Source organism: Ciconia boyciana, chromosome 1, assembly GCF_034638445.1.
Source record: "Ciconia boyciana chromosome 1, ASM3463844v1, whole genome shotgun sequence".
NCBI lineage: Eukaryota > Metazoa > Chordata > Aves > Ciconiiformes > Ciconiidae > Ciconia > Ciconia boyciana.
The window spans coordinates 122,984,629-122,994,211 of NC_132934.1; the positions used below are offsets into that span (position 1 = coordinate 122,984,629).

At 35.7% G+C, this 9,583-nt stretch overlaps 1 protein-coding gene across 3 annotated transcripts in view; it reads left to right on the forward strand.

Annotated features, from left to right (window-relative positions):
* TRAPPC10 (trafficking protein particle complex subunit 10) overlaps window positions 1–9,445 on the forward strand; it is a 46,160-nt gene extending 36,715 nt beyond the window's left edge. Inside the window, exons 16-24 of one of the 3 annotated variants that reach the window (XM_072847590.1) lie at window positions 24–182; window positions 1,337–1,566; window positions 2,788–2,888; window positions 3,340–3,466; window positions 4,280–4,450; window positions 5,769–5,946; window positions 6,350–6,544; window positions 7,370–7,615; window positions 8,813–9,445. In XM_072847590.1, the coding sequence (XP_072703691.1) occupies window positions 24–182; window positions 1,337–1,566; window positions 2,788–2,888; window positions 3,340–3,466; window positions 4,280–4,450; window positions 5,769–5,946; window positions 6,350–6,544; window positions 7,370–7,608 (1,400 nt within the window). In that variant the 3' untranslated portion in view covers window positions 7,609–7,615; window positions 8,813–9,445. Of the gene's footprint in view, window positions 1–23; window positions 183–1,336; window positions 1,567–2,787; window positions 2,889–3,339; window positions 3,467–4,279; window positions 4,451–5,768; window positions 5,947–6,349; window positions 6,545–7,369; window positions 8,381–8,812 lie in introns of those variants that run through there. The other 2 variants (XM_072847594.1, XM_072847582.1) reach the window with 2 other exon arrangements.
* Window positions 9,446–9,583: the final 138 nt, after the last annotated feature.

Here is a 9,583-nt window from a genome sequence, read left to right on the forward strand (position 1 = left end):
ACAATTTCTGCTTTCTTCTTCAGATAGCCTTTTGGCTGGCATTCCCCAGAAGGTGAAATTCACAGTGACTACTGGTCACTACACCATGAAGAATGGGGATACTTTGCAGCTCAGTAATGCAGATGCCATGCCTATTCTGTACCATCCGGAGAGCAAGGCAGTGATCTATTCCAACACCAGAGGTAAGCAATGAAGTAAAAATTAATAATCTTTAAACGGCTGAAAATTCAGTAATCCTGAAATAAACCTGTACTTACAGTACTAAGCACACTGACGCTGTCTTTTTCAATAGTAGTTAAGAACAATTCTAGGGACTTGCAACTGAGTACTTCAGTGCAAGAAAGGTCTTAAACTTTCACCCTCAAAGTAGTAGTGTGAACTTTTCAGCAAACATAGCTGGACAACTTTTACTTTCATTGATGAAATTCAGTAGGCATGGTGAAACTGCTGCTGAAGTGAGCATCTGTCATGATTTCCAAGAGAACCATGGTGATCTTTTAGTACAACGCGGGCTCTATTTTGACTAGATCATTTTTATTGTGAAGTAGTTGTAAGTAGGTTTTGACGTAGTGCTCTATATAAATGGAGCATTTCCTTTTGCTGGTGTTTCATTTAAACAGATGACATCCTATTCCTTTTTTTTTCCCGAGCATAAGTACTGTATAGTGTCCTCAGTTGCTCAAACACAAGCAACTTTTACATAAATGGGAAGAACAGTCGTAAGAGACTTGATGAAATTAAGATTAAAATACACTGTACAGAAACACTCCGTGTGTAGTATTTTAAAGATAGATGATGAATGGTGACCAAGAATACTGACGCATGTGTATTCAGTAAGTTGTGAGTTTGCTTGAAGTGAAATTATGAGACTAAGGAGGTGCAGGACACTGTAAAAACTTCAATAGGTGTCATATGATTGGACTGAAGTAGCTCTTTAGCTAGTTTGAAGCTTGTTATCAAATTGTCCTCTTAGTTCTTTCGTGAACATTGGAAGGGGCTACTACATGGAATGTGGTGGTTACCTTCCTGCAGTTTAAGAAGTGTAGAGCGTTACTATTGGGAAGTTATGAACAGCAGGGAAGTTATGAACAGCAGTGGTATTTAAGATGTGCAGATTATAGCTCATTTGAAGAGGTTACCGTGGAGTTATATAACATGGTTTCTCGTTGCTGTTTTTGCAGACATGGAGGTCTTGCTAGGAAATGGTTATGGCACCATGTATTTTTCTATGACACAGCTTCTTAGGCTAGTTTCATTACTTACAGATTAAAATGAAAATTGGGAAGGGATGAACATGTTTTAAAATTACTTTTTTCCCCATTCTACACAACTATAGAAAAGATCTCAGAATCATCATTAAGGATTCAGTCTTCTGAAAAGATCACAAGCATCAGTTTGCCAGTAGCTCCTGCATATCATGTGATTGAATTTGAACTAGAAGTCATGTACTTGCCATCAGCCACAGAATCTGCAGTGGAGAAAGAAAATACTACAAATAAAGAAGTTCACAGAAAAAACAAAGAGAAGCAGAAACAGGACAACTGCATGGCTACTGTTGACCAAAAAGTAAGATGTAATTTAACGTTTTTATTATGAAATCTATTCGATCACAGGGGCATACACATCACAAAATAGAAGTGGTGGTGATGGCGGGGGGGAACCTGCTTGCTCTGACCTAATTTTCCTTAAAAGACATACATGCAAAAATCATAGCAAATTTTATAAATGTAAAGAAAACATAAATATAATCAGAAATATACACTATGTCTACTATATTGCCAGCTGTTCCACTGGCTAGTAATCTGAGTTTTAATGTTCTAACACTCGCAGTTTATATAGGATGAAGGATGCTCATGTCTTTGTAAAAGGTGGCATAGTGGTCTTTAAAGTCTCCCTTCTGACTCATAGGAAAGATATTTCTTCCACTTGCAAAGAATCTGTATGTGTGTTGAGGTACTTAACACTGTAGTATTTCAAGCTGATGCGTTACTTACTTGGAGGTAACTTTTCCTCTTAATTTTCATTATGAAGGGTGAATGAAAGAAGCTCTTCAGCTGACCCCAAAATGATCTTGAAACAATCACTTTTCACAGTGTTACTCCTTGTTAAAATTGACCAAGTGTGCTGCCATGTATCCTTGTATGTGAAGAGTTGGGTAAAAAGGGATAGCTATAGACTAGCATTGCTAAAATGTGGTGTGACAAAATATTTTTTTTTTTCTGCATTTAAAAATATGTTGTTAAGTATATATGCTTTACAGTTGGAAGGATGGCAGCATTCACTTCAGGAGAAATTCTTCAGTTAAGTGTGCTGCTTCAAGTTAAAACAAATATACATTAAATACATTTTAAAAATATTTTGAACTTGTATTTTTTATAGTAAAGTATTATAAAGACATTTCAGTAATAGATCTTACAGCAATTTATTTGATATTGACCTTTTACTAGATTATTGTATTAAGGTGGTGTTGGTATCGTTAGTGTCATTTTATATTTTCTTTCTTCTATTCCCCTTCATTTATTTCTAGTCTTCAGAACCGGGTATGTCAGTTTCCACAGGAAAAAGCTTCTTTGAGATTTCATATCCTGCTCACGGGAAAACAAAACCCTATTATTTTGTCAGATTGGTTTTTGACATACTGATTATTTTTTTTTTTCTTCTTCCCCTTCTGAATGCATTAGACATAGACACTTGCTGAGAAAAGTTTTGCTTAGAAATGAGAAGAAAAACAAAATTGTTATGCCAAAGACCATCATGAATAAGAACCTTGTTCCCTTTTTCCTTTAGGTAACCATTGATTGTCCTTGGTCGATTTACTCCACTATTATTGCATTAACATTCTGCATACCTTTTAATGCCAAGCATTCCTTATTGTCAGCTGGCAAACGGTAATGTACTCATTAAGTATTTATTGTTTCTTTCTTCTTACAAAATATGGAGCCGGAGTTTCATAAGTAATATTTATAGCAGACTTTTTTTTTTAAGTTGGGCTTTATTATCTTACACAGCTTCCCATTGGAAGCTTGTACATTTCCTCTAATGTTCTTTCATAACAATAAAACAAATTTGTGTTCTCAACTATTTTGGAAATAAGACCACAAGATAAACCAAGCTCACCTATTTCTCTGTAGTTATTTGCTTTCGTTTAATATGAAAGAGGATGTTTTACAGCTGTGTTTCTGCAGACTTGTAAGTATTGAGGAAAAGATTGAAAGAAACAAATATACCTGCCATTCTGTTTTTCCTTGAGCTGTGCACTTTGAAAATAATTTTATGGATATGTACTCTTTCAATGTAACTATTCAACTTTTGTTGAACAAACTGTGTCATGTTTTTCAGGAAATACTTGCAAGTCTGTGTACAGAATTTGTCAGAACTCTCTTTCCAGCTTTCAGACAACAGCTTAAAAAATTCTGCTGACTGTACAGATTTGCAGCTGGTACCTCTGAACCCTGAATCTCAACAGGTAAAGATTCACTTGGTGGTTTATGAGCTCGTTGGCAGGACAGCTAGATTAAATTCTTATTAGTGAAATTATTAGCACTTCTGCACATAGATTTTGTAGTAAATAAGGCTGATACGTGATGTTAGGTCAGACTTTTGTAGTCCTCTGAGTAACTTTGATTCTTAAAGATGCTTTAGAAGGCATTTACACCCATAGATCTCAGATTAAATTCTAAAACTTGCAAGGATTATTAGATAACTTTTCAAACGTGTCCATTTGCTTCATGCAAAGTACTACATACCTGCTTGAACAACAGCTATACAAATGTAATATCACTAATATCACTGTTAACATTTAATTTGTTCATCTTATAGCTGCAGTTTGTCATTAGGCTTTAGGAAAAAAATCAGGAAGAGACTGTTTTCCAATTAAATACAGCTGTAAACTAGTTAAGTTACAAAACAGTCCCCTTGAAGTATTAAATTGGTCATTCTTGGTGCCTAGGAAATGTATATGCAAACATTATTAATATCTTTATTAAATTTGACTTTCGAATAAAATATTTTTTCACACGTACTTGAATGTGAAGTGTTCCCTTTTGAAACATTGATTCTGACAGTGAAACTTATCCCTCTTTTTAATTAGATGTGCATTGTTAAAATTCACTATTAGTTATTTTGGTTGCATATTTTCCCTAATGATTTATTTAACACTAAACAGGTGATTTGTTTTTATAAACTATATTAATGCCAGAACAGACAAACATATGTATGTGCATTTCCACTCCTTTCTCAGAGGAAGGAAGGCGCTAATACTATAAATATTCTCTTTCAGGTCATATACAGTAAGCAATCAATATTCTTTGTATGGGAATTGAAGTGGACGAAAGAGCTTCCTCTCTCCTTGCAGTGCCTGTTTTCAGTCAGCTTTTGTCCAGCTACCTCTGAAGAACAGTCTCTTACCCTGAAGCCGTTCACTTATGAATTTCAAGTGGAAAACTTTTTTGTAAGTACTCTTCTAACTATAGGATATGTTAACTGAATATGGTTTCCTAATATATGGAAAGGGAAAGTCAATAAATATATTAGAAAACTTGTTTACATAATGAGATTGGTACCTACTTAGAATCATTGGAAAGCCAGTTCGTTGAATGATGGAACTGGAGCCTGATATGATACGTCAGAATCATATACTTGCCACTGGAAGGGGGGGAGGGGAACCCCTAACAGTCGTGCAGGTGTCCTTGATCTTGTTTCATTTTTTTCTGTGTTTTTGTCTTCCTGGGCTTGTGCCATGGAAACTGTCCTTAGATTACTGAGCTGCTTTTTCCCTGCTGGTTTAAGACTGCGTTCTCCAAAGCAAATTGCAATTTCCAAAAAATCTTTGCTATTGAAAGCATTTGAGTTGATTTTTGTAGTGTCTGAGATGAGCTCCTCTAATGAAATATTTAGAGTTTCTAGGCCATTATCTTAAATGTTTCTTCTTTCCCTTTATGGACAAACTTTTTATTCCTTTGATCAGCTAGGAAGCTTATAGGCTAGATATAACTTTCTATTGAAGGAATTCTATCAACATTATTTAATCTCGTCTCTAAATTCAGTCTTGTGTTATCCTTTTTGATGCTTGGGTAAAAAGTAGCAACATGAGAAGATGCTCGTTTGATTAAATCCTTTTGTCTGTTTTCAATGTTGCTATGTTTTCTACCTGCTTATTACAAACTGGCATTGAGTGATATTTTAGGTATTTGTTTACCTACTGGCATGTAACTAGCATTTGTTGGCACCTGTATCAGCATCTTTCTGGAGTTTTTAAAGAAAAACAAGTGTGTTAAACAGCGGGTTTTTTTGGTAGAAAATTAATTTTGTAGTAATGAAAAATTAGCTCTTTGATAATGTGAGCACCATTATTCTGGGGACTATGATGGTAAGAGTGATGAAGTAGTTCTCCGGTGTTACTCAGGATTTGAATGATGTGTCTGGAAAGTGAGGAGCCAAGAAACTACTAAAAGTTTGTTTAAATGGTATGAAGATTGGTATCCATTTAGGAGCATTGAAAGGCTGAGTTAAAGCACAGAAGTGGAGGGAAAAATGGTGTGCTCGCTGCTAGTATCAAAAATAGATTGAATTGAATTTGGTTTGCTTATTTTCTCAAACTGAGCGAGATAATGAAGAGAACGTTACTTATAACTGAATCTTGCATTAAAAAGATTTAATGGATGTTAAATGTAAAGTTAAGTTTGTACTGTATCAATTTTCCAGTTCAGTTTAAACACAAGTAAAATGCCCCTTTTTTCTTGATAACAGCACTGTTTTCTTCCTGACAGACGTTGTATCATGTGAAAACTGAAATTTTTCCACCATTGGGGGCAGAGTATTGTAAAACAGGCTCACTCTGCTCTTTAGAGGTGTCAATCACCCGACTTGTGGACCTCTCAGAGGTTGACAGAGATGAAGCATTAACAGAATCAGATGGATATTGCACAACAAAACTTATGTATGAAGGTAAGAATATCTTTCTTAAGCATATTGACAAAATTCCCCAGTTTTGTCTTGATAATGACATCTGCCAGATGTTCTATGGCATATATTCTTGCATTGTGAGTATGGCTGCTCAGTAAAGCAGTTTTCATTCTGCTAGACTGAGAATATTTCATTTTTTCCTCATTAATCTGTCTTCAAGTGGAATATAAATGCTGTTCAGACTGGATGGATACTTGCTTGGGGACCAACTGTGGTCCCTTTTGTGTAGGGCTGTTTTCTTACCTTGCACAGCTCTTCACACATAGAACCTGGTGGGCTTTTAGATGTTGCTAAAACACTGATTTTAAAAGTACTCTAAAACTATACTGAAGGTTCTTCATTTTTCAGAAAAGATCTTTATAGTGTTTGCTCTTTATTCTTGCAGTTGTTGACAACAGTAGTAACTGGGCAGTCTGTGGGAAAAGTTCTGGAGTGATATCTATGCCTGTAGCAGCTCGAGCAACTCACAAAGTCCACATGGAAGTGATGCCACTGTTTGCTGGATATCTACCTTTTCCTGATGTCAGATTGTTTAAATACCTCCCTCACCATTCTGCTCACTCCATGCAACTTGATGCTGGTAAAGCTATCTTGACTACATGGCTACTTACAGAAATGATTCCGCTTCTCCTGTGGTCTTGTGTAAAGAGAAAAGCAAGGCGAGGAAGTGTATTGACCAAGTACTCTTAGGTGTCTTTGTTACTGACCTTCACTCACAGTTCTGATTTGAAACTTATAAAATGTTGCTCTAACAGGAACTTTGAATTTGGGTTGCAGCCTTAATCTGTGAGGGAGAATAATAAATGTGTTGTTTCCTTATTTTTCCTTTAAAGATTATTGTGCAAATTAGTTGTCACTGGATTTATAATCAAGTGAAAACTATTTGATAACCTTCTAATCCTGCAGTTTCATTGTCTGTAATCGGCACATCTACTGTGTCTTCATTAGCTTTGAAATTTTTTTCGCAGTTTTTGAAAGGATTAAGTACGAAATGAAAGAACTGCTGAAAATTTGTGGCATATAAACCAGATTAGATGAAGAGTTTAAATTACCACAGCCACCTAGAGTATTTATCTGTACTGTTGAGTAGTCCCAGCACTGTAGTGAGAATTCACTCGTGCAAGCAACTTACCGTTTGTCAGCAGAGCTCCAGGAACTGCCAGGGTGCACCCTTTTAGCCTGTGAGAAATGTGAGGTAATGCTACTTAAATTTTCCTTAGAAGCCAATATAATTCACTCTGCTACATCTGCTGCTGGCCAAAAATGTGCACAGACTGTTACCTCAGCAGAGGTGATCAGTAACTGTTAACATGTGGTAAGTTGACTGTGCGTCTGAGCTCTGAAATAATTTTTGAGTTGTTTCATCACTCCATAGAATGAAACTGTGGGTTTTTGTTTTAAACAGATAGCTGGATTGAAAATGATAACCTATCTGTGGACAAGAATGTGGATGATCAAGCTGACAGCAGCAGCATAAGGAGCAGAGGTAGCTTGCATTCTGCAGCTAGTGGGGAACACAAAGGTTTGCCAATGCCCCGTCTGCAATCCTTTTCATCTGGTCAGGTCTTCAACTGCAGCACGGGTATGCAAATACTTGTCATTCCCAGCAAGGACGACCATGTTCTGGAAGTCAATATCACGTGACAACTCGGTATGAAAACAAGGAAAACAAAAACCATTAGAAACTGGATATGAAAGCACTTTAAAGGATTATGACCTGATTAGTCTTTGTTGTAACATTCTAACTCTAAGGAGACCTATGGCACTCAACGTGTACTGGCCATGGAAGCACCAGACAATTGTATCAATTTAAATGTACAGTGAAGCTTCTGTCAGCTAGTTTATATTGCCACTTTAGTATGTTTTGTGTAAGCTATTGGGTTTTCTCCCTTCAGTCACATCCTGCATCACAACACAGGGCAACAAAAACAAAAAATCCAAATATTTGGATCACTTTATTTTTGTCTGGCAGCTGAGAGATTTGTTTCATGCTTCCTACATATTTTAGAATTTAGAGTTGGATGATGTAATTATCCAAATCTTGGATTTTTATGTAATAATTTACAGGCTTTTCCACACATGTGCCAGAAACACGACAAAGCTTACCACAGCACATTCACTGGTGTAATAGTTGCTTTTCTGTTGTTTTTGTTTGTTTATCATCATTAATTCCTGCCATTGCAATTTTCTACTAAACTTCCATCGTTTGCATACTTAGATGCATGGAAGAGCTACTGCTATAAACAATCTTAACAAAATTCCTTAATTTTTTGAGGCTTTCTCCTTCACAGAGTAGACACTGTGATGTCACATATTATATGATTTTTTGGGGGTGGGGGTTGGGTCATCCTCTTGCATAGTTCTTACCAAAGAAAGATATTGATAGAATTTAATAATAAATTATTTGGCTTATTGAGTTCCCAGATTAACTTCTTTTATTACCATTTCTAAGTGGCTTGGTTTGCTGCCCCAATTTTTAAATTGGGGCAAAAATTTCAGTATGATGTGATACTTGAACAGTCAACCTTTCATCATAAAGGCTTAGTGTAATTATTAGTGATTAGAGGCCAGACTTCCGCATTCATGATGGAAGAAAGAGGTTGGATTGATACAGGAAAGCTTGCAGATGTAGAATAATTGTGAAGCAAAGTTCAAACATGTAACTTAAAGAATTTCATTATTTATATCTGAAATGTAAATACAAAAAATGTAAAAAAAAAAACCAGTGTAATTTTTGTGAATGTTGCAAATCCACCTGTGACTGGAAAAATTACAACTCCTTCTGATGTCCTGCTTCTGATATTGAAACTTGTGCATTTAATGTGAGAATGACCTTTTCTACTTGCAGATCTATAATGGTGCATTGTCAGCAGACTCCACAGAGGAAAACTGTCCCATTTCAAATACTTGCCAGTAAAGCTGAAGTGAGGAACTGCTCATTAGACAAGTTCATTGTTGTTATTTTTTTTCTAAACTCAGGTTCTGCTCAATTATAATGGGGAAGAAAAAAAGCAAACCCTGTTTCCAAAAAGAATTGCAATTAAGTTGAAAAATGAATAGGCACCCTGCACTGGTCTAAACTGTTTTTTTTATTATTACTATTATTTTTTACTTTAAAAAACCATTATGTCTAAATAGATGTATAAAGTAGACCTGCTAGCTGAAAATGTTCTTGTTATGCATCTTCTTTCTGTGAAGGAATGCCCTTTCTCTGTGGAAATCATACCATTTTATTCTGGATAAAACCCAAAGCATCATTTAGTGCGACTGACTGCTGGGATTCTTTGACTGGAAAAGGTAACAAGTTAGTGACTTTGACACTGCAGATATTATAATTAATTCCATTTTCATGGTTTGCTATTAAATCATTTTTCACATTGTTCTGTAATATACTGTTAGATTAAACACACTGTACTAAGATTGTTTAATGAAATTGTAAGCGTTACAGTTCTAAATATACATGTTTTAAAAAGAAATCCAACTTCTCTTCTGCCGTGACTTCTCCAGTTTTCCTTTTGTTTAAAGGAGTGGTTGTTGCATCTATTTTAGCCAAAGCTACTTTAACGGAAAAATACTTTCTAAACTTAACTCAGGGGACGTATTTGGAACGGCGGTATCT